The 27174-nt window shown below is 40.6% G+C and overlaps 1 protein-coding gene across 2 annotated transcripts in view; it reads right to left on the bottom strand.

Annotated features, from left to right (window-relative positions):
- The window catches only part of PTPRB (protein tyrosine phosphatase receptor type B), a 63157-nt gene that overhangs the window by 29384 nt on the left and 6599 nt on the right, over nt 1–27174 (bottom strand). The window contains exons 3-9 of one of the 2 annotated variants that reach the window (XM_027721942.2): nt 23584–23822; nt 18012–18285; nt 10801–11079; nt 8409–8672; nt 5697–5966; nt 3685–3945; nt 1288–1554 (exon numbers count right to left, since the gene is read on the bottom strand). In XM_027721942.2, the coding sequence (XP_027577743.2) occupies nt 1288–1554; nt 3685–3945; nt 5697–5966; nt 8409–8672; nt 10801–11079; nt 18012–18285; nt 23584–23822 (1854 nt within the window). Of the gene's footprint in view, nt 1–1287; nt 1555–3684; nt 3946–5696; nt 5967–8408; nt 8673–10800; nt 11080–18011; nt 18286–18450; nt 18819–23583; nt 23823–27174 lie in introns of those variants that run through there. The other variant, XM_027721944.2, reaches the window with a different exon arrangement.

The raw sequence follows: 27174 nt of genomic DNA, 5'->3' as shown, positions 1-27174 counted from the left end.
AAACTTTAACTAGTCAATTCTTATTGTTGTAGGAATGCCTGGAATACTATCCCCTGCAAAATAAGCAGTCTGGGACTCCTGAAAAGTACTGCACTGATTCCCACTTAGCAATGTTCAACTGCTTTTTTGAATATAGTGAAGGAAATTGTCTTTGGTGGCGTGATCCCAGCACTTCTAAAATCCCAGAAGTTGAGTTATCCTCTCAAATTGCCATTCCTCAGTAACAGCAATAACTACTGAGGCTGGTAGGACCTTGAGGCCCATAGCTGAATGTGTTTCATTTCCAGTGAGTTCTCTGACGCCTAGTGGCCAAAACAGGAATGCCACTTGTTTTTCAAGGTGAGCTCAAAGGTTCCACATTGCCAGAACTACATCGCATGTACAAAACTCTCAGAGGTATTACATTGGCAGAGCTTAAAAATAATGAACTGCCACATTTTCACTGGACTCTGATGCACTGAACTGACTTACCTCTGTAGAGGGGCTGGCCATCAGCTATCAGAGACAAAACCCTCAGATTTTACAAAATGTTTATGTACTTTAAGCCTTTTAGTATTATTCTTCTCCAGTTGTTTTTTCAGGTTTGTTTTTGTTTTTTCCCCTGAAAACAGTTGTTTTCAAGGAGAACATTGAAGCAAACTGCAGAATGCTTGGCCTTTGCCAAATTCACATAAAGGGTGAAATTGCACTGTGTTGTCAAAGTTTTCCTCTATCTAAATATCCAAACAACTGGTACTATATTTCATGAGTCTTTAAACTTAGAGAATTTGATGCAATAGTAAATCCTGTGCTATGCAGTACAGAAGAGCGTCATAATGAGTAATTAACCCTGGCGGACATTCTTTGATGGTGCATTAGAGAAAAAGAATGGGGCATGAGAAACTGAAACACAGATTCATCCCACTACCTTTAGGCAGACAGTTGGCACACCTAAGTAAGGAGCAATCACTCTACACCACCATGTAGTCAATGGAACAAGAAAGTCTCTTCCAAGGAGTGATTCACCACCACAGCTGTACATTACTCTCAGGGTATATTTTTGTCTTTATTACAGAGTGATCCTGCTGTATGGAATTCCTGTTGTAGGCAGAGCAGTTAGCTCCCTAAAGCTATGTTTACATGAATCTGGACCCACAGTGTGCCTGAGGTCACATACAGGAATTATATAGATGAAAGTTCCATAATTCTGGATTCTCAGTGCAGTGGCTTAATCACAAGCCCATTCTCTTTAATAAATTCATCTTTTAAGAACTAAGAAAAGACATGCTGGAGTATTTTCCTTTTTACCTGTACTTCCCTCTGCAATCTTTTGCCTTGAAGATATCCCTCCGCTGACAGTGGTGACAACAACTGAATAGAGTCCTCCAGGTTTCAGAGCATAGAAGTGATATCTGTTGGTTTCACTGGGAACAGTGTCATTTTTAATGACAACATTCTCGTGAATCAATAGCACTTGGTATGAGTCTACATCTCCCGGAGCTCTTGTCCAGTTGGTGAATAAGCTGTTGGTTGATCCCTGACTTGCCACAATCAGATCAGTCACTTGGGCTGGCACTGAAAATAAAATTGTCTTAATATTACTGAGGAGAAACAAAACAAAACAGAATCCCCCAAAGAACCCAAGTTTAGTCACACTGAGGAAGTGCATCAAAAGAACATTCCAATTTGCAGCCAGACTCAACAGGACTAAAAATAATCTAACTGTGGACTGCTTCCTGTCTGTTGGGATGTGGTCTATGGGAAACTAAGTAAGTCACAGAAAGGTCTTTCAGGCTTTAGCACAGCTTTTCTCAGCCAGACCAAAATTATTCAAGATCAAGGAACTGGAAGAGATGGTATTTTATAAATATCATTAAACAAAACCCATCAATTTAAGAAATCACATGAGTTCTTTTGATGACTATTTCAAATACAGTATGTGTCTTTCATTCTCCCTTTCCTCTCCTATTTCCATCTTTCATTCCTAATAAATGGCAAGCTTGTTTAAGGAATACCTCAGGCACAGTCATCTATGCTGTGTTAGACCCCTGAATTTTGGGCATAACTGAGTGGGATGGTTTTGGTTTTACTTTTTACATCAGAAGATCTGCAGGATATCAACTTTTATAGCATCAAAAGATGAACTGTTAAACAAACATAACATTTATCCAAGTATAACCTCGTTAATTTAGTCAGACCAAAAAGGATAAAGAAATAACAAAGGAATGTAATATGTTGCCCAAACTTTACTGCAAATCCTCTTTTTTTTATTTAAGTTGACAATATTTGGCCAAAGCAAGGAAATACAGTTACTTCTTGCTAAGTATTTCTGATTACAGGACCAAGTACAACTGAAATACAGAAGATTCCAACTTTATAAAATATGATTGCACTCTTCATCTCCTTTTATGTCAACCTTTTTGCATACATAGTACTGGATTAGCAATCATTAACGAAAGCTATAAAATTAGGCACATAGCATTATAAAACAGAAAGGATTTTTGATTCAGTTTTTTATCAACTTTACATTTTTTTTCAACTATCATGACCTAGTAAGCTCCAACAAGACACTGAAGTGCCACATTTCTGCGCTAAACGCACTTTTAGTGGTACCTCAAGTGTCACTGGAAGCTGACCAATCTGGGATGCATGTAAGACCTATTTCTGTCATATTCCCAGCAATATTTTTCAAGCCTGTCCTGCTGCTAGGAAGATTCAGAGGTTTGGAATGCTTATTCGAACCTATGCTCAAATTAACTGACGTTCATTCCTTTTAACTCATTTTCAATGTAATGTTGACACACTATCCCTGTCTGATGGGTTTTGAAGCATTGATTCATACTAGTGAAGTGGGACACCATAACCTTTATGCCTGAATAGGCCTCCTAAAGGGGCATAAGTCAGACGGAAGTGAAATTCCAGCTATCTAATCACATAGCAGAGAAATGAATGTGTAAGTTAAACTTATCAGGCCTTGGAAGGAGTAACAAAATTTAAGCAAGGACCACTATCAAGCCATTGGTATGATTAGATTCAGACACTAGCAGATTGTTTTTCACTGTGCTGTGCCAGACCAGAGCTACATTTTAAAACTTTGTTTGCATCGGAGAACCCTTAAGTCAAGCAGAGTAAAGCATCACATATGGTTTAAAACTTTGCACACCTGCATAGAATTAGCACCCTGCAGGGGGTGGGAATGGGACCTTTCTTGTGACAGCAATCATGCCCATAACAGATACATATGCTGGAATCCAAAGAGTAGAAAGATTCAAAATACATCTTCAAGGTCACATATGTTTTGTGTCTGTCACCCTCAGAATGTTCCCCCTAAAGTAACATTTTCTGTGTGGTGATGTTTGTTTTTTTCCCAGATGATGAATGCTTTGAATCAAGGAAGTGACCTTCCTGAAAGTACGCAGCGAAAATTTTTCTTCTTATATGGAATATTGTGCTAGTGTAGATTGATTAGACATGACATAATACCTCAGAAAACTGTTTTGCCAGGAATTACACATCCATTTCCCAAAAATATTAAATAAGTACTGCAAGATAACTGACAGTCAGAAATCAGAGGCTCAGAAACACAACTTTTGAAACGAACATAAGATCAAGATGTTTGAGATTTAGACACCGAGTTAATTCATACAAAGCAAAGAAAATCATTAATAGTTAACAGAAGAAAAGATTAAAACAGTTTGACAATACCTGTTCTTCCTTCCACTGAAGTCCAGTTGCTTAAAGTCCCGCTAATGGTAGTGATGGTAGCTGTATATTTTCTTCCTGGTACCAAGCCAGTGAAAGTGAATTCCTTAGCTTCTTTGTCAAGCTCTTTTTTTATGATAGTAAGATCACTGTCTCCCAGGGAAACCACATAGCTGTCCCATTCTGCAACAGGGGTCATCCACATGACACTAAGTGAAGATTCATTAGCATGCTTCACACGGAGCTGGAGAACAGGTTCTGGAGCTGTAAAGGTACACAAATATCACAAGGAGAACAGGACTTTGTAGTGAACGCACTTGCCATGCCTCGAGCTGCTGTGAGAAATCTGTTCCGTAAGACAGATATGTGACAGCAAGAGAGTATTTGCAGTCAAGAGGAGATTCTTTACCTTTCTCTAGGAAGCCATTCTTATAAATCTAGTATTTGTGCTACTCTTCCAGCAAAGGGCTGTAGCAACAGACTTCAGCAATGGCTTATGGCTTAGGTTTAAACTTACGTAAGGATATATATTTTAGTATAAATGGAAACACAGGAAAGTCAGTGAACTTCCTCTTGAACTCTGGGTGCTAGACAAGGATATAAGACATTTGTACCATAAAACAAATCTTCACTAATTTAGCTCTAACAAACAAGGATGCAAATTATAGGGTCAGAGTGACATTGATTTTGCAGTGGTTTATAGCTCAGTCAAGTTGAGAGACATTTCAAACTTACGGTGGTATAAAAGAAAGAATTCCATCAGTGAACTTCTGTGTGTTCATGTGTGTGTGTGTGTGCATGCATAAACAGCAGGCATGTTACCTAATGTAGTCTCCAATCTGATTCTGTCCCTCTCACGTTGAAATACAACTCACTTTCCAAGGCTGTGGGTTTATGTAAGAGAAAATTAAATTACAACAAATTGCTATGCTTCATAAAAGATACACTGTGGACCTGACTGTGGGTCAAACACAGTTGTGATACACTGCTGGGTATTATCTAATGGACTATGTCCTAATTACAGAATCATAGAATCACTTAGGTTGGAAAAGACCTCTAAGATCATTGAGTCCAACTATTAACGGCTTAGCTGACTCAATTAAAAGTAACACCATAAACTTAAATTATTTGCAACATATGTCAAGGTAAGGAAGGTGAGAATGTGCCTTGCTCTGACCAAATTTGCTAGAAGTTAGAGAAAGCTTCAGTTCTGTAGTTTCTACTAGTCTTGCTGTTGTGTGAAATTAACAAATTACGGTCTCAGGGAATGACAGGTAAGGGTATAGCAGGATAGAGTGGCCCTATCTAATCTCACATTCTGCAGTGAGGTAAGGCTTAGGCTTGAGCCTTACCTCTTATTCCCCCTTCAGGTCTTCTTTCCTCTGAATTGTACTTATTCTGTATCCATAGAGCAGAAATTCTAGCAATTATATTACAATTATTTTTTAAATTTGAAGTAATCAGATGTGGCTTTCACTAACAAGCTGCAAAAGAATTCCACTCTGTCCTTGAAGTATACATGGATTTCCTTTGGAAAGACTGACTTGAACCGACTAACCTCATTTTCTTTATGGAGCAAAGGAACAAGAATTGGTATGCTATGGAACAGCCACACTAATATACACCTCAGGAAGCTTTGGTTAACACTGCTGATATTCTTTATACAGACTGGCAAAGAAACATACTGATGAACAATACAGGAAGACCTGTGCTGCTCTCTTTAAGAACTTTATAGGGTGCCTCCAATCAGCTACAAAATATAACAGGTGAAGTGCAGATGTAATGTAATGCCCCAGTCATGACAGAATGGCGATATAGTTCCTAAAACTTTCACTAACAAAACAATTACCACAAAAATAACCCTGAAAGTTTTCACAGAACTGCTAATACCAATTGTTTCTGTAGTTTACAAGGGAGTTTCTTTTTACGGTATTAATGTGAAATTCGTCTGTGGATTCCCAAGTAGTCTTTGAGTGTTCACAGCCCAGCTGAACATTTTGCACTCTCACACTGACCCGTTCTCCCTGTGCAACTAGTCTTGCTCTGCAAATCACCGCTCTCCACAACAACATCCACGCCGTACTCCCTCCCAGGGATGAGGCCCACGTCGCAGATGAGGTATTCGGTAGTGTTCTTCTCGAGGGTGGTGTTGAGCAGCAGGGCCGTGCGGTTCCAAAGGAGCAGGTGGTACCTCTCCCAGTCTCCCGCAGGGGGCAGCCAGGTCACTCGCAGAGACCTCAGCCAGCCACCAGAAGTGGCCTGCAGCTCTGAAACGTTCTGGGGAACTGGAAGAACAGAGCAAAAAAGTAATACTGAAGTGGAGTATTTCTGGTGAGACATAACTGCACGCTGGAAAAACCTGTCTTGTAGCATAGCTATTGTACAAGTACCTGGACCAGCTAGAGCAATGTGAGGTATCTTGTCGGAAAGGTTGGCTTTCATTTTAAAGAAAACTTTTACTCTTCCGCACACAAACCACTCACTTTTTTCCTGCTGGTTTCTGACATCAGAAATGGGAAACCCTTCTCGGGGCAGGCAAAATCTCCCCTGTGCATTTCTTGGATGCATCTCTTGGTTTTCAGTTAGCTTCCCTGTTGCTTCCTGCACTTAAGTTCATGCAGAAACTGTCAATCAATTTTTCGCACCTAAAGTCAAAACCTCAACTGCTACGGGTCAAATTCTAGCCTCAGCAGCAGAAATGCAAAGTCTGATGGCTTATTCCACAAAGATAGCTTCTTCCACCTTTGTATGCCCTAATTCTTCCCAGCTGTAAGGTACCAGTTAAAACTGAGGTCAATTAAAGCCTCTACTCCATCCTGTCCTGCACTTCAAGGGTCCTGAATTTACATGCTCAACCTTCTCGCCCTACTGCTGCAGGTCACACTGGACCACTGAAGTTTTTCTGATTTTCATGAAATAATTAAATATTAACCATACCAAGCAGAGATTGGAAGACAGATGCAGACCCGTAGGTCAGGATACCTCTAGCTTAGTATTACAATATTCAGAGATCACCATTGGAGCCCTGAGATCATTAGCAAGTATTAACTGTAAACTACTAAGGCTAGAATCATGCTCTCATGTTTTATCTGGCTTAGTTAATACTTGATTGCTTAGTACCTAGCACAAGATTGCAAGATTTCTACCAGCACCACAAAATACTCACCAGTTTTACTTCCTATGTGTATCTAAGTATCAAATCTAGAACTCCCATATGCCAGTGAATATGTGAGATGTGTTTCAATCTCCGAGTGAATAAAAGCGCACTGTTTTGTTAGGAAGCACAGATGTACTTACATCATAACAGATAAAGTTCAGCCTTGTCAGGCTGGCTGGACATCTTTATACCTGTATGGTACAAAGTTTCAGTCTCTGAGATATCCATATTTCTCACCACAACATTCCTTGGCAGGTTCTGCTGTTGTAGGCACCCTCTCAATACACAGCAATGTATATTATGTTCTTGGGCACCTGGCTCTCTGAGTTACAGAGGGATCCTAAGAATATCTATAGACCTGACTGCCTGGATTCAGAAATTTATCCTTAGGCCACTAAGCTTCTGCTGAAGTGATTCTGTTTTCAAAGCTCTTGGTGTCTATGGCAGAGTCAAAGGAAGGAATTGCACATGATCAGCATCCTTGGAAATGGGACTTCTAATCTCCAGCTTTCAAAGCACTGGGTCTAGGTCACAAATCTGGAGATCAGTGGCACTGAGTGAGGCCTGAAGCTCTCCTTTTAGATGGAAATGGTAATGTTAAAGGACTTATATGGTAGGCTAGACCAACAAAACAGACGTGCATGTTACCAGTCCAGCTTTGTACTTACTGGACATGAAAGACTTTTCAGGGCTCTTCCAGCCTGCACTGAGAACGGGATAGCAACTAGATATGTCAAGGATGTGCCTTTCACATGAGATGTGTAGTTGTAGATGAGAAATATTTTCTAAAATAAATATTCGGCTCTCTCACACACATACACATTTTCTATTTTTTGGCTCTGAGTCTACTAACAATGTACGTATGCGTTCTTCACCCACTTTTACATTTTTATCATCTAACTTTGAGTTGTGCTAGGCTGGTGTGGAGAATATGACGGATCTCTGTGTCCAGTAATGCTGTGGGAGAATTATGCCAGGACTTTTCAGGTTCAGAACTCATACAAGAGATACTTGAAAGAAAATTATTATTTCTGAAAGAAAATAAGAAACTCGTAACCCAGCTCTATCCAGGCTACCACAAGCCTTTGTTAATCCAAGCCGTATATAGTAAAGAAAGCTGAGACCTAATCTCTTCTGGTTTGCAGATTTGTGTCTGGAAAGACCAATAAGACTGGACCTTGCAAAATTACTTTAAAACCTGTTAATAATTTGACTACATGCACACTTCCCCATAGTGTAACTCCTTCTATATACTATGCTAAGTTGACTTCAAGATAACAAAGTTGGTCAGAAGTGCAGTTGTGTGCAACAGTTTTGTAACAAACTCACTTAACTATAAGGTCCAAAATGCACTACTGTTGCCTGCTTACAAGATATGCTGGAGTTGCTTTTGACTGACAGATTAACTATTGCCAGAGAGTCAGAAAGGGGTATTCCTGAAAAAATATTGTGCTCTTTATCTTATTTTGCCTGGAATCCAAACCATTTTCTCTTACAATGATTTTCTACAAGGCCAATGTAGGCAAAAATAGCATTATTTACAATATTCTTACTGAAGCAGAAGACTTACATGTCCTGCCAGTTGCCATCCCATCAGTAAACAGTTCACCACTGATTGTGCGGGCAGTAACCTGATAAAGACGTCCTGGAGTTAGCTTATCAAAGTGAGTCTCGGTGATTGGTGGCTGCACAATTTTGACTCCTTTAACTGATCCAAGATGAGACAGAGTGATATTATAGAAATCGAAGTTTCCCAAAGGTTTTCTCCACTTAACTTTTAAAGCATCTAAGCTGTCATCATTAGTCACTGTCAAATCTAAGACTTCAGCAGGGGCTAAAAAAGAGAAAGTAAGAAAGAGAATAAAATACATCCACCACAAAACATATAAGACCTGCTGTCTCCAAACTTCCATAGTTGAGTTTTGCTGTTGAACAGTTACATGAGATGGAGTATGAACAATTTTGCCTGAACAGTAAAAGGCCAAAGTCTGGTCACAGGGAAACTGAACCCAGCCCTGTGTAAGACACTGTACTTCTGAGAGAGACATGTCTTATGATGACCGCTCTTACTTCATGGAACAGAAAATCTTTTAGCCATGTCTGCACTCACACTAGTCACTTTGACCATAAAACAGATCGTGCACACGCTCCTAACAGACGCCTGCATACATTTCGGTAAACATTATCGCGTTACTGCACCCATGTCTGATTTACACCAGCCTAAACGGGATTTGAATAAAACTCCTTTATTCAAATGCTCCACCAAAAGAAAAGCATAGCCACCTCCAGTATCTTAATTACTCAGGCCTGAGGCACAGTAGGTACTGAAATGGAGGACTGTGCTGCAAGCTAGATGGTGTGCGTTTACATTCTAACAATACCTGTGAGATTTAAAATTATTGCACCCCACAACAGGAAGAAATAAAAAAGTCTGAAGAAATAAAATGAAACAAGAGTAATCCCCAAAACAGCCCAGTTGACAACAGCACTCATCTGTATGTCTTAGACACGACAATACTGTTTACGTAAATTACGTCTACGTGATGACATTTCTGTAGGAGAAACTGTACCTTGCTCTTCCCAGAAATTAAGGAAAGCAAAGGCTGGTTTTGCCTATGTAAGTGTTTTAACTATTGGACTCTAGTAGGATGTCACCTTATCTTTATCTTAATGACCACAGAACACTGTCCTAAAAAACCTTCCTAAAAAAAATCTAAAACTCTAGTTCTGTGGATCAGTATTTCTTTGTGAAAAGAAAAGAAACAACCCACAAAACCCCAAATCAAACCAAGCCACCAAGCAAACAAAAACTCCAAACAACCAAACAACCCAAAACCACCAACATTCAATTTTAAAGTTCTTAAGCTTCTCCACATTTTTTTCCACTTCCTTTTCAGAAATGCAGCTATTTTGAAATTCAGAGAAAAAAAGCCACAGAAAATATTTTTTTAAAAAACTCACAAGCTCTTTATCTCCCATTCAGGTCAGTATGAATCATGGAATTAAACTGTCTTTAGTACTTTCACTTCAGTGAAATAACCAGACTACACACTGCCCCAATTCACTGAAGAAGTTGCTACAGGAGTCAGGGCACTGGGGCTCAGATTGTTAACACCTAACTTTACATGTTTAATGGAGCTGCCCACATTAAGCAGTGCAGCTAAATTAGCTGCAGACACACTATGAGCTAATTTACCTGCTAACTTTGTTGAGTGGTAACTTAAGGAGTTAAATAAGCTTACGGGGTTTCTAACTTGGAACACGAATCACTTTTTATTCTGAAATATGTCCTATAATATTATTAGATTATGGCCTTAGCTTCTTGTTTTGTTGTGACGAATTCTGAAATCATGCCTGTCCTGACTGTTTGAAAACTGCTGCTCTCCCATCCCGCAGCCTGGGTTATGATAGAAAGGTTATAAAGGTGGCCTGCTGTAAGTCCTGAAGAAGTGTAGGAGGTCAGAGAATCTTCCTGATGAATCTCATGAACTCGGACATGATTATCTAGTAACACCAGCCTGTAACAATCCACATGCCCAGAGCCAGGAGACCATGAAGCATGGATAGTGTCTGTCTTGACACTGACTTGGATATTTTTCACAGGGGATGGCACTGTTGGTATAGAAAAAACACATGCCTAAGTTCTAACCGTTATCTCCATGATCTCAGCAATTTTGAATAGATTTACTTTTGAAAGATGTTTGGTTTCTGTAGGGTTAGTGAAAACCCATTCCCAAATACACAATACCAACATGACTCCACTCCATTCTTAGCAAACAATTCTTTACGTTAGTCAGATATTCCTGTTTTATTTCTATTTATCATCAATAGGTACTTCCAAAAATATATATAAAGATCTTGCCATGTAGAAGAACTATATACATTTGCTAATTTCAACATGCAGAACTGCAGACTACTGTATGTGGTTTTAATTAGATGAATTACAGTAATAAAAGTCCTACCAGTATATCCACTTATGTGAAGTTCTGGGGTAGTCTTATTTCCAGTGACTGCACTGAGGACAATGTTGTATTTATTCCCAGGGATGAGATTAAAAAAAGTATTTTCTGTTTTTGAAATGCTTCCTGGTACGGAGACTTCTTGTATCTTTTTATTATCATCATCAAATAATATTAGGTTATACAAGTCCACCTTTCCTGAGGAAGGATCCCATTGAACTTCCAAGCTTGTGAGTGTAGTCTTTTCCTTATTAATCTCCAAACGAGATGGCGGCAAGGGATCTGTAGTTAGAAAAAAAAAGAGAAAACTGAAACCATTTCTTGCATTACAATTGTCTGAAATTTTACACAACAGCACAAAAATTCTTCCAAAACTCTCCCTTTATCATCATCGTGCTGCCAATACTTTTCAAAATGTCTTTTTCTTTCGATTTATAAACACTGTGTCACTGAAACCTGTCTACAAGAGAGTCCTGCAGAATTCAGAAATGTTACTTTTCTGTATTGGTACACACTCACTGACACGTAGCGAAACACTTCCACTGTGGATGTATATTACAAGCTTGGAAATCTGCTGATAGTAAAACTGTAACAGCTTTAATAAAACCCAGCAAATTACACTCAGTGCCTCAGTATAATGTAGCTTTATAGATACAATGGCAGCAGCAGCTTTAATTTCCTAGCACTCACGCTAAACACCGTCACTAAACACTTTATCAGTAATGGGCGTGAACATTTATACAATTTTAAGGGCAACAATCCTTTGTTTTTAGTATTAGCTTCAACTACTTCAAACAGATTCTGATAGAATATGTTTCTGCTCTGATTTAGTATTGTTCATATAAATTAAAAAAAAGCTCAAAGAGTACATTGGATAAACCTTCATGAACTAATATTGGGACTGCTTCTCCAAGAAACTCTCAACATTCATTATGTTATTAAGGAGCTCTCAAGTAAAATCACCTGTGAAATACAATACACTCTAAAGAGATGGCAAACTGACCAAACAAAAAGAGTCTGGTTGCTTTTATTCTTCAGGTGTATTACATCACTCACAAGACTTCATGCAAACTAAAAAGAAATGTATTACGTGTTGGTGTACTAAGGCATTGACAATTATGTCTCCCATTAAGGTTAAGCAATTGCCTATTAAAAAGGTATCATAAAACAACCCAAAGCAGCAAAATCAAGTCTTCACAAGTTGGGAAGTTAAAGGATAAGGGTTCCCCATCAATTTAGGAACTAAATTTGCCTTCCACAAGAGTATACTCTGTGCTACTCTTCCCTAGCATCAGACAGGGAATGTATGGTGCATCCAGGCTGAGAACTGCAGTCTCTATATGACCAGCACCTTAAACACAGAACCTTAAACACAGAAGAACAAGACCATTTTTCCAATGCAGTCATTGCTGCTTGGTTCCCTGAACAAAGCAGACAAAAGGGTGTGAGATCACATAACTAAAAAATACATTGTAAGGGCTAAAATGACAAAGTCGAACCTACACCCACCCTACAAATACAGTGGTAGGAGAGCCTAGGATTCTTTAAGCTGCTTTTTCTTCAAAGCCTGGATGGTGTAGAGGGTGTAATTGCTTCATACAAAGCTGAGAATATGGTGGTGTCAGGTATTGGTGGTGGTATGCTTTATCAATCAAGTATATTAGGAATGTCTCCTCGTTCTTTGGAGACATTAAAAAACCGACTGGATATAGTCCTGGGCAACTGGATCCAGGTGGCCCTGCTTGAGCAGGAGGCTTGGACCAGATGACCTCTAGAGGTCCTCTCCAACCTCAACCTTTCTGTGACTCCAAAAAATACCGTGTCCCTTTGAACCCAGGTCTCTGCTTAAATTCAGATTCTTTCTTTGGACAACAGAGATGTTAGTGCTCTTCAGAAAAAGAGATAAAAATTAAATTAAAAAAATCAATCAATAAAATGAACTGTCTTTTCTTGACTGCATTCTTAAAGGCCAAATTAAATCTGCTTAAATCTGAAAAATAAAAAAAAATAAAATTAAAACTCAAGTCAAAGACTAAGCACATAAAACTTCAGGCCAAATAGATAAAACTTCACCCAACTACAGCAATTGAAACAGGAGGTTTTAATGAAAAGTGCCAGGAAATCTTAACAATAGGCTTGACTACCAGCTCCACCTATAATATATACTAAGCCACTAACGACTATTATGTTGGCAAAAGTGAAAAGGGGGGTTATAATCTCATTCCTTGAAGGCAATTGTTGTAATCAAAAAGGTCAAACTTTGGGAGTCAGAAATAAATTCCAGCACTAAATATGATCAGATCCACAGCCAGCTGAAAAGGGTTTTATTTGGCTGACGTTGAAAGTCATGACAACTGTCAAGAAGTTTACCCTCTTTCTGACAAAGTTAGAATAAGGTTGACTGTTCTTCAGTCCTGCATAAGTAATCAACATTGTAATCTGTATTATTTGCCAAATTTGACAAAAGAAGATATCTACATTTTTAGAAGCACTTATACTGTCCTGGGTAATCTGTCTTCTAAGGTGCATGAGCAAAGAAGAAAGTTGCGTGCCTAGAAGGTGAAGTTCAGAAATTCAGACTTTATCTAATCTATCTGGTCCAGAAAACAAAACACTCAGTGCTTTGTACATCCGCTAGAACAAAGGAACAATGAGACTGGGAAGTGCCTGGACTGAAAGAGCCCTGGATGGAAACAAACACTTAAAAAACCATTTACATTGTTATACAAGTCTCTGCTGGCAATGATACAACACTGATACATCACAGAAATGAAATACTTTCACAAAGATATTTTTATACCATTTGATAATATATGAATTAATGTCCCCCAGTCTACAAAGGCATCTTTCAGAAGACTTAATGGTGTTTGAATTATATTGCAACTCCATTTTCACTTTTTGGGAAGAGGATATGCTTTGTGTGCACAGCTGCTGCAGATCCAATTCACAGACATGATAGATATGGTTATGTCCAACCCCAATGACATGATTCCCAAGTACAGCCTGTAAGCACAGAAACACACCCACATAACGCAGGAGAAAAAATTACTGGGAGATATGAGCCCAGGACTGAGCAGTGGGGAATTCCTGCCAGTCTCAGCCATCTTCCTACCAAATTATCAATTTCTTTCCTAGTTTTCTCTCTTCATAAAACAGTAACCTACTTCATAAGGACTTCTCTGAAGATTAAGTAAAGAGGGTTGATTGCATCATCTTAAGTACAAATATCCATTTCTTTGGGATGATATGCAACCTCGAAAATCTTTAAAACATGGTTATTTATTTACTTCTTGTACTCTGTCTTTTGAAATTATGATCGTAACCATTACATGATTATGGATGATAGAATTCTACAGTCCATAGTTAGAGCTATGTCACATATGGCTCCTACAGATGGCTAATAAATCAGATTTGTCCCAAATAATTTGAAATTTACAGGAGTGAACACGTGGCCAAGGCATGTCTCTGGCATTTACAGAGTTACATATTACAATGAAGAAACACTCTACCAGTCTGCACCCTAGAAGGTAGAATTTTAAGTTCTTTTCATTCAAATATTTAATGGTTTTTCTAACAAAAAGTTATTTACCTGTTAGTTCTCTCAGTACAGAAGGCTCGGATTAGGCAGTGATATAATATATCACTGCAATATTTTTGTAGAAAACAATTTTGAAATAGCATTTATAAGCCTACATTAGAAGACATATTTGAAAGCAGGGTAATTGCCAAGTTGTTTTTCACGGCTCTCAAGATGACATTTCAAATCTGAATTTCAATTCAGAAATTTAACTGTAATTTAGGATCTGTTCATATACTACTGTTTTTAACTAGAATTTTAATTAAAGACCTAGTCATTCACCGAAATACACAGTTACACTGGTGCACAGACATTCGGAGAGTTAAGAACTTACAATGTATTTTATCTGAAATCAGGAAAGACAGAACTCTACCATCTTTTGTCATTGAGCAGTTCCCAGTGACAGAAATAGTTTTATTGAGAACAATAAAGGATATAACATGAAAGGACCAACAGTTGTGTGTGTTATCCCAATTTTACAATGTCAAGCATGCTGACTAGTTGTATGGTGTTATGTGATGCTTCATGTACATATGTATATAAAAAAAACCCGTAACAAATTGTAATTGCAAATATTAACGTGAAACAAATATGCAAACTTGTGCCTACTAACATCTGTAATCTCAGGTTTGCAGTGGAAAATTAGTCTGTAGCTCAGAGTTGATAAATGGCGTTATCAGCTTTTTCTTTCTTGCCTATTCTACTAAAATATCAACTGTCCCCACTGTGTGTGTTTGCATGTCTGTGTATACCTGGCTTATAAAGTGCATATGTGACTGTATTGTGCATCATTTTGATCTATTTTACTTCTGCTCTACAGGATTAAATACTTGTTGTTTTGACAACCCATAAATCAAAATTTCTTGAGTAAAGAGAGTCCACTTTAGTGGTCCAACGTGGATTGTTGTACCAGTATTCCACACATTATTAGATTTCATGTCTCTGCATCCATAAGAGAAATAGAAGCTGCTTTTCTACTCAACGATTCACAAAGGTGAACCTGGTGTTACTTGAGAGTTTAAGCAATCTTGGTGAGCTGCACCATTATTCTACTGGAATATCAAACTTCCAAACAACACAGATTGTGATTTTAATGTGACATTACATACTCAAAAGGCCAAATGAAATTAGGAATTTGATCCTCTCCAAGCCTTCACATTACCACTGCAACTACAGTATGCAGTATTCATCGCTTTCACCTTGAGTTCTTAATCGGAAAAGTTTACATGCAAAATTTAACAAAATATTTTGAATGTTATGCACTTAACTACTCAATCACTTTGTATAAGAAACTTGATGAAAATTGAACTCAGAACTGGCACATGAAAATTTTAACAGGATTGAATCTGAGCAAAAAGCTAGTTTTTGAAGTAGGTATATAAACGAATCTGAAACTTTTTCTGTCTGCATTTATCGTATCAAGATGATACAGATGTTCAAATCTCATTTTGCAAAAGATAAACATATGAGATGGGATTCCTCTCCCTTCAATCAACTAAACTTCAGATTCCTGGTTCAATCCAGCTTCCTTTGATAATCAGTGGAAAAAGCTGGGCACCTTCAAAGTACAGCTTAGCCCATCTTCCTTAGTAAAAGAGCTCAGAAACGGAACCTCACTGAGTACCAAGGTCAGACATCATATTTTTAGATGGCCCATGACAGCTCAGTTCTGCTACCATTGAAATCAGTGGAAATTTTGTTTACAATATGGCTGAACATATGGCTTATACTTCCATATTCACAGGACAATTTCCAGAAACACCTGCCTATGGACACTCAGGCTCAGTAGATCATAAACTAAAACTACTGACATCAGAGCTTGAAGAAAACTGGTTTATAATGCTGCCCCTAGTGGAAACTTACAGAGGAATAATCCTTTCTCATTCTTCATCGAAAAGCTTAGTCTGTACAGTACAATATGGGTTGTTGACAGGCATAACAAAACCATTCTTTAGAAAAAAATGACAAATTTTGGATTTTGTGCATTTTACAGCATCAAGCAATGCAACTCGTGATTGAATCAAGGGAAGCAAGGAACCACAGAGCAATATGAGTACCGCTTTTTGCAGGAAACCTTCACGGTTCCTCTATTCTTATTTCTTGCTTTTGACTGATCTCTGCTATCCAGAATCCAAACACAAATCTCACTTCAACTATGGTCCACTAATCTGCAGTATTTCAACTTAAATCAGACTTTTCACTTTGATGTCAGCTATGAAATATGACTCTAATCATCAGTTGCTATCAATCACTTTCATCTTACAGCCTTGCAAAATCTATTTAGTGATAAAAAATTAATAAATGGCATGTACAAGCTTCTGTCTAAACGATTATGCACTAATCAAAATATGTTCTAAAGCAGTATGTTTTTCTCTACTTCTATGCAAGTGTTCAATAACAGAACTTTACTATACAGAAATGACGGTGATTTGTACCCATCACTCTGATAACAGTTGATCTATTCTTTCAATTTTCACATTACAAGTCATCAATATTAAAAACAATTGGCATGATGCACAACACTGATTTAAATCACTGTCTGCAGAAAAACCATTTTTCATTTTTACCAAGTGACGTGACTTGTGCTTAATGTATAGCTATCACACCAGCAGACTTGTCACTAGACTTTTTTTAACTTACCAAAGCAAATTAATGGAGGGTATTTAGTGCATTTGTACGGTTAATGCAGGGAAAAAGCTCTGACAGAAAGTGATATCTGTGAACAGGTAATTATTAAGTATTTGGCTACTGTAATCTTCAATACTAATACTGCAAAGTATCTCTCTGAAACTAACACTTCGGGAGCAAATCAGGGAGGCATTTAATGATGGACCTTCTTTACAGACATCTCTGTTTTGGGTCTTGAACTACCACCATTAAGAGGTTGGACAATATTATATTTCATCATCGTAAAAAACCCCCCCACTGATACAGGTAGAAAGAGTTCAGTTCTGACACTGCAGCTGTTGGCCTTATGCTGTCCATTGCTTCACAGCTGAATCGTTCACATGCACACACAAACACAAATGCAGAAAGGGAGCCTTCCCTGGCAGCACTCTGTCAGACTACTGGCTCATTTTTTACAGCCAGTCATGGATGTGACACTATAAGTGCTCTGCACACAACTGTACATCATAACACCTCACTAGTGATATCCAAGGAAAAAATAGAAGCAAGAAGTTTCAGCCTTTCTGACTTTTAAACTGTGGTTGGACAAAATAAAAGTATGGAAATGGGATGAAACGGTAAGCTATCCTTGAAGAGGATTTACCTGCTATGAAATAGATTGTATTTTAAACACATTAAACAATCAGTCACTTGAGTAACTATGAAGACAATGGGGTTGCATGAGCACAAAGAATGTTATGGGCTACTATTTCTTAAAGCATTCTTCTGACCAAGTCTCCTCACAGCACCTTCTCCTTTCAAACCTGCTCGGCTAACTGTTGGCAGTGTTTTCTTCTGGCAGTGGGCTAAGGAGAACTCAAGCGCAGGGTTGCTATGTTCAGCAAACACTGTCCGTTTGCCGTAGCTGTAAATGCATCGCCCTCCTCCTCTGGGAGCAGGGCGAAACAAGGGGACGGGAAGGAAAAGCCCGGCGTCCCTCCCCGTGCACCTGCCGCGCCCGCGCCCGTACCTGTCTGCACGGAGATGTTGAGAGCCTCCCCGCCGGAGAGCGGCTCGATGTGGAGGTGGTACCAGGTCCCGGCCTCCAGGCCCCGCAGGGTGCAGTCGTAGGTCCCGTTGCCCGCGTGGGCGGGCTGGCAGCCGGTCGCCTCCCCGTCCTCGGAGCGCCCACTCAGGCTGAAGTTGCAGGCGCGGCCCGCGGCGCCCCAGCGCAGCCGGACGCTCTGCCCGAAGACGCGCCGCTCCGTCAGGTTGGCGCTGCATCCCGCCTGCCCCAGCGCGGCCTGCGGAGAGCGAGGAGAGCTCTGAGAGACCCGCCGGCGCCTCCCGGGCTCAGCCCCCAGCCCCGTCCCCGAGCTGTGCCGGTCCGGCGCGAACGCACCCGTATGTCCCGAGCTGCGACCTGCGATGGGAGTCCCTGCACCGCCCCCCTCCTCCCGGCCGCTCACCTTGGTCAGGGCCAGCGCCGTCCACAGGGCGAATCCCGCTCCATAGCTCAGCATCGCCGACAGTTTTTAACCCCGAAAACCCTCGCGGGGAGGGGAAGAGGAGAAGGGACGGAGGGGTGGGGTGGGGGGGTCTGAAGAAGTGAAGTGGCGGCGGCGGGCCCCGGGGGCCCCCGCTCCCCGCCGGGCTCCGAGCCCTGTGCCGGGCCGCCCGCCTGCTGCATGCGCTCGGGGCTGCCCCGGCCGCCGAGCCGCCTCCCTGACACCGGCGTGGGTGGGGGGGCTGCCCGCCCGTGGCTGAGGAGGAGCGGGGAGGCGGGGGAGGCGGCCGCCACTTCCCACGCTGCCATTCTGACCCGGGCTGACTCTGCCGGAGCCCTTCCCGCCGACTTCCGCAATCAAGAGGCGATTTCCTCGCGTCTCGCTGCGGGGGGTGAAGCGCGGCGATCCGGGACCTGCCGCCCACCGGGCAGGCGACCGGCCTCGGGGTGCCGCCCCTCGCTCCTTATGGATCCCACCTTCCTCCCGGCTCCTCTCCCACCCCACCTCTCTTCCTTCCTCAACGCTTCCTCTGCATGCCGGCTCTCCCCTGGGTCTTGTCTTCCCAAGCGTTCCTGCTGGTGCATGGGGGCCCCTCAGGCGGTGCCGTTGTTGCTGGGGGGGCGGCACTCTCACCTCACGCTGGCTGCACCTCACTTGACGCTGCCTTGCCTTGTCTCATGGTTGCATTGCCTCACAACCTCCTCACCTTGCATCTGCCTCGTCTCATGCCCGTCTTGCCTTACAGCTGCCTTGCCTCATGTGCCTCCTCATCACACCTGCCACTCCTCATGGTCACCTCACCACCTCACACCTGCCTCACTCCATGGCCACCTCACGTCGAATGCCTGCTCTCCTCCTGCCTGCCACTCTTCACAGCCACCCCACCTCCTAGCCCACCCTCCTCTTGGCCTCAGCCATCACTAAACCATCAATCCAGCTCCTGTATCCCAAACACTGATGTTTTTAGCGGTTAGCCATAGACCACCAAGGCCTCCATCCTCTCCCTGGCCCTATGGCATTGTGACCAGAGGTCTTGTGCCCAGGAGAGTCCCAGCAGAGCCTGACACTGAGCTGATGTCTGCAGCAGAAGAGTAGTCTGTCTGTGAGCAGTCATCTCAGCTTGTTTTGTTCTGCATCAACCTGTGTCCTTGAAACAATTCCTTCCCACATCCCCCAAATAACTCCCAAGCTAAAATTACACACACCGTGGAAAGCAAGAAAGTTTCTCTGTTTTCACATTGCACCAAAAAAGCTGTGCACAACTCCGAGTCGGCTGCTGTAAAAATGGAAACTTGCCATTTCTGCCATGCATGCCCATTTCCTCCTTGTTTAGGTTTCAGCCTCTTAAAAATCATGTATATGTGTATGTGGGGTGAGGGAAAAGAAATGTAGCCAGAAGTGTTTTGCACCTTCAGATATTCAAATAGCAGCCATGGAGTGAATTTAGGATTGCATAAAGGGGAAAGAATTTGACATTTACTTTCTTCAGTGGGAATGGCACAATTCTGCGTCTTTCTGTACTGCATGATGCATGTGGGATTTTAACTTTTAAAAGCAGTACCTCAAGCGAATTGAACACTGTATCACTTTTGCCCCATTTTAGGGAGAAAAAGGTTCTAGGTTTACAGATGCTAGTCTGCCTTTTAGGGGAGCTGCTGCTCTAGGATTTTTCTGGGCAATCAGCCTGTCAAACAAGATACAAATGTCTGAAAAACCTTAGCTCTCATTTTTCTGTTCTGAAACCTAAGGTCTGAGCACTCAAGGGTGTTACCCACACTTACAGAAAACTTCATTTGTCCCAGTGGAACTCTATGCCTGGTCCTAAGTACACTGTACTGAAAGTGCTGGGCTCTATTCTGCAAAGCTTAGGATGATTAATAACTTTATGAACATCACCTGAAGTGACAATATAAATATGTATTGATTATTATGCCATTCTCAAGTCCATCACAGAACATGATCTCCCTCAGAAGAGATGTTTCACATACTTCAGACAGGAGGAGGGACCAAGCCCCAAAGAGCTAGCACAGGGATAAACATACCACTGATGGGAAACACAAGGTGTGTTTCTTAGATCTAAACTGGGATTCAAATGATATAGATGTCTGGTAATCATTCAAGGTGAGAGAGTTTTACAGTGTGATTCCATCTTTAGATGATCATGGTTTTTGGACCTAATGGCATAAACCACACTAGTATTTTTCCAGCACTAGAGAAGCAGAGATCTGAAGGCTTATTGGGATGTTTGGATTACTTCAAACTCCTCTCTGTAAATTATAACATTGCGAGTAATTTACGTTTTCTTCAAAAGCAGAGCTCACGTCATTATAAGGAGTTTTGAAAACATCCATAATCTGAATTTGCAGGGAAGATATAATTCAGATATTTAGGTGTAAGTTATTTAAGCCGATGTAATACGTGAAAGGGAAAAAACATAATCAACACTGCAAACATAAAATTCAGGGAAAAAAGTGGAACCTACCACAAATAAAATTTAAAGAGTTGGAAAAAAATATTTGTTTGTCTCTTCCAGATAATGCAAGATAATATGTGGAGAAAAACGATGCTATTGCTTCTCACAAGTGCTCGTAATTTAGAAGTTCCTACTTTATTAGTCTTATTCTTGCTATCATAGAATCTTTATCTTTTTGTATTAATAGGGAAGAACTGGTTTATTACTGGTTTTGAGACTTCCTTCTGTATGTTATCCAGCAAAAGCTGCTGCAAGGGTAAGGGCTGACAAAGATGCCTATGCCAGCACTGAAGTAAAACAGGAGGGGTTCATCATTCACTGGTGGCAATATATTTATATAGAATAGCCAACATAACGCAAGTAATTATTTCCAGACTGGTATTGCATAAATGGGCTTTTAGTAGATCAGCAGTCACTCAGCCTTTAACACTTACTGATCTGTGTGGCAAGCCAAGAAATTAATTAAAAAAGAAAAAAGAACTGTAAGTGAGTTTTGGGAGTTGCCGGACGTGTCTCTAATAGCAGGCTCCAAAGTCCCTTTCAGACACTTTCCCAAGGTTTCCTGAGTTGGTTTTTTTTTTAACACTAGCCTCTCTGTCTCTCTAATCAAGAGGAAATGGGCTTTGCATAGCTTTTGTCATGGATTCAAAGTGCAAGCTGCAGTTTTACTTGAAATCCAAGGCAGCTCTAAATCAAACATTTTGTTCAATTGAAATGTCACTATTGTCCCCCAAAATGGGTATGCGCACAGCCAAATAATATCAAGGCTTTACTTTTACAAACAAGAGGACCCAGCTTGGGCAAATGCAGTTCATAGAAGGTATTGTCTTCCTCACAACAATACTCAGCACTCAGTCTACGTGTTTTTGAAGTATCGTGTTAAATCCAGTTAATCCTCTAAACGTTCCTGCTAGTTTGACAAAAAATATTTTTGATTCCATTCTAAAGACTGGGAAACAGAGATGGAGGCCATAGATTTTGAGTTTGTGTGTTGGTATATCTAGATCGGTATATCTGATTGGTATATCTAGATTCAAATGTCCAGAGCCAGCTAGAGGCTCCAAGGGAAAGCTATTATTCTTTTTTTTCATTGATATGTGTATCATCAGAATTATAGTTTGAAAGTTTTGACCTAAGCAATTGCTCAGTGCAAATGATGTCATCAGGAGGTGAAGTGGGGTAGGAACACAGGAGGCAGTAGTTTCTGCAGTTCAAATGGTGCCATTCCTCTAGCTCTGGTTGTATTATTTAGTAGGAGTGCTGGAGGCAATCTGGCTAATACCAGATTTTATAGGACATTTCCATTTGGAAGTAACCAATATTTGGTGCAGGAGGTATGCTATGTGGACAGAAGGCATGTGGAAATAAGCTCAGCCTGCCTCCGGAATAATCATATTTTACAAGGACTGCTTACATCAGCTGTGAAATGGGGTGCAGTGCTTCCATCATCAGCTCAGCCCCTTCCCACCATCAGCTCAGCCCCTTCCCACCATCAGCACTAGAACCATTGAGTTTACAGACCCTGACACTCTCCACAGCCTTCCCAAATACAAAACACATTTCTTAGTCTTATCCACAGCAATACATAGTAGTAACTGAAACATGTTTGCCTGACCCAATACACTGAGAGTAGTGTGGTCTCCTGGAAGAGAAGCCCCAGGGAATTTAGGGATTTTCAGTTCTAAACCACTATGTGATGATAGTGATACAGTGACCAATAATGTCCTGCATGCTTTAGCTCTAACTGCCCATGCACATTTTGCCAATGGTGATTCCAGGTTTGCTCTCAGATTACCAAACTAATCCTTGCAGAAAAAGAAAACTGGAAATTGATTTGGAGGTATTGAATGCCTGTCATTTCTCCTCCTATAGCTGGGGCTGGCAGCCCCATTCCCCTGCTCTGCCAGGGCGGTTTGTGGTTCAGCAGAGCAGAGATCAAGAAGCACCTGTGTGTCTCCACTGCCTGTCGGTCAGTAGATAAGCTGGCCATGGCCAAGGCCAGGATTCCTTTTAAGGCAAGTTAAAGTATACAGATTTCTCTTGCTTTGATCTATAAACAATGTCTGTAATTTTAGGACTCAATTATCCATAAATAAAGTCATTGCATACTGTAATTCTTAGTGTGTTATTAGAGCTAGACCCTCAAGTCACGCAACAAACCAGTGGCAGAGCCTGGGTCACTGAGAGCAGATACCCAGGCTCCTATGGCTTCTGCCACATCTATGAGTTGTCCAATGCTCCACACATATCCTGATAAAATCCCTTGAGCTTAGAGATTTTCCCAATACATTGTGCATACCAGGATTGGGCTGTAACAGAAGAGACAGAATTTTTCTGTAGCTATGCTTCTAGCAAAGGGCACTGTCAGCATGAGCATCAAAACAAAGCATCCCGCTAAAAAAATGAACAAAGCTTAGTCCTGTAGCTGTTTTTTTTTCGGTTTTGTTTGTTTGTTTGTGTTTGTTTTGGTGGTTTTTTTGTTGTTGTTGGGTTTTTTTGTGGTGGTTGTTGTTGTTGTTGTTTGTTTGTTTTTTAAGTCCACAAAACATCCACCTGTAATAGCTATCAGGGTGCACAGAGTGGAGGAGACTTAATAAAAGTCAGTAATTCTTCTGTCTTACCTCTTCTGTAGTGCTGTAGTATTGAAGAGTGGTTGTTGGAATCCAGGTATTCTCTGTTACTGCAGATTTCAAGTCAAAGTAGAGCTTTTCAATGGGATTTTTACTGAATTGTTCAGTCACATTTCTGATGAACATCTCTGTGCTACTCTTCAGCATATTTTCAGGCCTAGAAGTAACAGCATTTGAAGAGGGGGATGTGGTTCTACTACTCCATACAGAAGTGTCTGCATCCTGGAGATCTAAGACAAACAAGGAAAAGTAATTAAAATCAGCTCGACATTTTTATAAACAATTCAGTAGATTCAATAAATGTGGCTGATACAACTTCTAAGTAGTTTAAGTGCACCTGTCAGTTCTATAGGGTGTTTTGTTTGTTTTCAGTGCAAACATGTATTTTTGCATCAATACCAAAGTCTGTGCCAAACAGAAAGAAAATAATTTCCCTGAACATTCATACCATTCATTTTAAGGGTAGTCCATCAGTGATTCTGAAGTGAAGAAAGGTTGTACTTTTTCATTAACAGCACAATTTTTTCACTCACAGCTTTTTCACTTGCTTGGACCTATTAAATGGCACACAGGATCAGCTTTATGTTGTCAACCCCCTCCCCTGCTTTCTAAGTGCACAGGCCAGATTCTCATCTGCCTTTTGTTGGTGTAAGTTTAAAACATGGCTTTGGTCAGGATAATCTTTCAAGATGATTTGTTTGAGATAATTATTTTTTTTGTTTGAGATATTTGCCCAAGATAAGTTCCTTGTGCCCACATTCCTTTTGCTTTTGAAAATCAGGCCTATGCAGAGAACATGCTACTCCCTGACTGCTGCCTTTCCAAGGCTCAGATAACAATCTATCACTTAACTGAAGTATCTGTAAATATGATGGTGGATTTGCTTTTTTAGTCACGTACTCTTCAGAGAAAGCCAAAGCTGCAATTAAAGCTCAGGAAAGATTTTACTACACATTTTTCCTCCACATTTTCATGGCTCTTCCTCCCCATTGGTATGTACTTAATATCCTTTCTTTGTGGCTGTGAGGGCAGGGTTCAAGCTGTGGTGGCCTCTACATCTGGTAGCATCACATTTCAACTAAGCAATTGGAATTACACACTGGCCTCATCTCACAAAAAGCTGCCCTGCCATTGCTGTAGCACAGCGAGTGTGCATTGGCTCAACGCCCAAGACACTTTGTCAGTCCTTGAACTGGGGTCTCCAGCCTGACAGAACCTTGTTTGCTGCTGATCCACTGGGCTGGTTGCCATTTATAACAATTTTAGCTCACAAATCCTCTAAAAACAAAGAAACGATTGGGTTAAATTGCAGCAGAAGCTTCCAAATGCAATTACTTGGTGTGAAATTATGATGTCTTAGCAGACCAGTGTGTGTTTAATTCTTACCTAAAGGATCAGTGGATAAGCGTCCATGAAATCAACATGATGAGTTTTCTTGTATATGTGTAAATATATATGCTAACACATTTATATAGAGAAATTTGCAGCACTCTCATTTGCACTAAGAAAACTGAGATTGTAAACCATAGTATGAGACACTTTTCATGCAAGTGTTTCCTGTGCTTGACGTGTACCAGTGCATTTACCATGGTTCTGGATCTTTTTGAAAAGTGTTGGTTCGCTGGAATGGGTTGATACCCAGATTAAATGTTTACCCTCCTTTTGTCTAATTGTGCTCAAGCTCTCATCAGCTGCTGCAACAAACCCATTAGCTGACAAAAGCCCAGACTCAGTCTAAATTCCATGTCAGTCGCTGTTTCTGGGAATCTCCTATTAGTCGTGGATCTCTGAAAGTCTGCAGTAGGCAACGAGAAATCCTAGCCCCGAGGACTTGGAAAGAATTAGGCCTGTGCCTCTGTGCCTCCCAGATATCTCTGAGTTCAGCAGCGTGTAGAACCTACTGATAGGAAGACAGCCGAAGAAGAAGTACCTGAGCAGTAAGCAATGGCTCAGGAAAAAGGGCCACAATTGGGTTCCTAAATATAGATTGACACACCCAACTTAAAAAAACATTAAAGAAAAAAATCTTGGCTTAATTTACAGACAAATAGTTCTGATTCCAACAGGAAGGCTTTTGCATTCCAGGGCAATTGTGCTTTAGGAGAGCTGCTCCTCCATAAAAGGGAAGCTGGTGCTGCCAGCAATATTTATGGGACTCAGCAGCCAGGAATAACTGGCATTCTTGGTGCAGGAGACAAGGGGAGAGCTCAACTGTCCTGGAAGTGAAACGCTTGGTCCTCAGGAAAGTTCCACCAGCCCAAGGAGGTACCAGGAACAAGCATCTGGTCACTGTACAACCTAACTCCTCTCGTTAGAGCTTGGAGTTCTTCTGGGTTTCCAGATAAAGAATCCTTCCCAGCAAAGACTGACTATAATCTGTTACCTGTAACATATGGATGTGTATGGCACTACGCCATGCTGGAACTTCAGATGTAGGTAACAGCATTTCCCATAGGTCCTACAGGATTGACTAACAGGGTTCATATCTGCCCTCACTTCAAGAAAGTCAGAATCCACATTTATATTCTATTTCTAAGTAAAACACTGGTGTGGTCCTAGCAGAAGGACCCTCATAGCCCTTCTTCAATAGCAGGCACTTTAAAAAAACCCTACATATTATAAGGCCCATGTAAGAAGATTTCTACACAATTTGTGTTCCAAATTTTTTAACCAGAAAAAACTCCCCTCTTGTCTGGACACTAGTAAAGTACACAGAAATCTCAACAGTGGGATTTTTCAGAAGTGTTTAGCATTGTTCTAGAAGTCTCTTTGGAAATCAGTCATAAAACTGTCTATGGGAACAGAACAGCAGCAGTGATACTGACGTTGATCACTAGTGGCTGAATGATATACAGCGTGTGAACATAACATTGTAATCATCAGTAGCACACCCAGGAGAAATTATGACATTCTGACTAAATGCATATTTCATCCATGGGGTGTGCTGCAAACTGCATCCGTCCGCACAGCAGCAGGCTGCTTACAAGAAAAGGAAGTCCGTATGTTTTTCATGTATGATTAGCAAGAGCACTGATTAGTTGTCAAGTACTGAGAACCCTACAGTGGTGCCTTCAGACTTAGCCAAGCTGGCACAGTGCACCTTTCTGAAATAGCTTGATTTTTTCACCAATCTACCTACCTTATTAAAGCACAGTTTCAGAAAACTAAGGCTGAACTGCAAGTGAAACATAAATTAATCATATATCTAGTGCATAAGAAACAAAATACTTCATAAGACTGCGTATAACTCACAGCAAGACTTGAAACTAGAAGGGGTTGCTTTAAGATCCCTTTATCTTTTTAGCTAACTACTTCTAAATAGACTGCAAAAATAAAGACTATTTAAAAAACATAGTTCAGATTTCTGTTGTATGTAAGAATATGACAAAAGAACAAAATCCACTTAATGTCCTTTCTTTGCCATTCAATGCGGATCTTTCAAAAACTGCAAAATCTGTGCTGCTTGAAAATTTTTTACCTTCTTTATTTGAATGTTGCAGAAGTTAGCAATATTTGTATCTCGTGTCAGAGGTTAAATGTCTCCCAACTCCAGTCTAATCCTGAGCTGCTCTTTTACTTGCT

The sequence above is a fragment of the Pipra filicauda genome, unplaced genomic scaffold (genome assembly GCF_003945595.2).
Source record: "Pipra filicauda isolate LSUMZ 115617 unplaced genomic scaffold, ASM394559v2 scaffold93_size3172892_pilon, whole genome shotgun sequence".
Lineage (NCBI taxonomy): Eukaryota > Metazoa > Chordata > Aves > Passeriformes > Pipridae > Pipra > Pipra filicauda.
The sequence above is the reverse complement of the archived record's forward strand: the minus strand, read 5'-3'. Positions and strand labels throughout refer to the sequence as shown.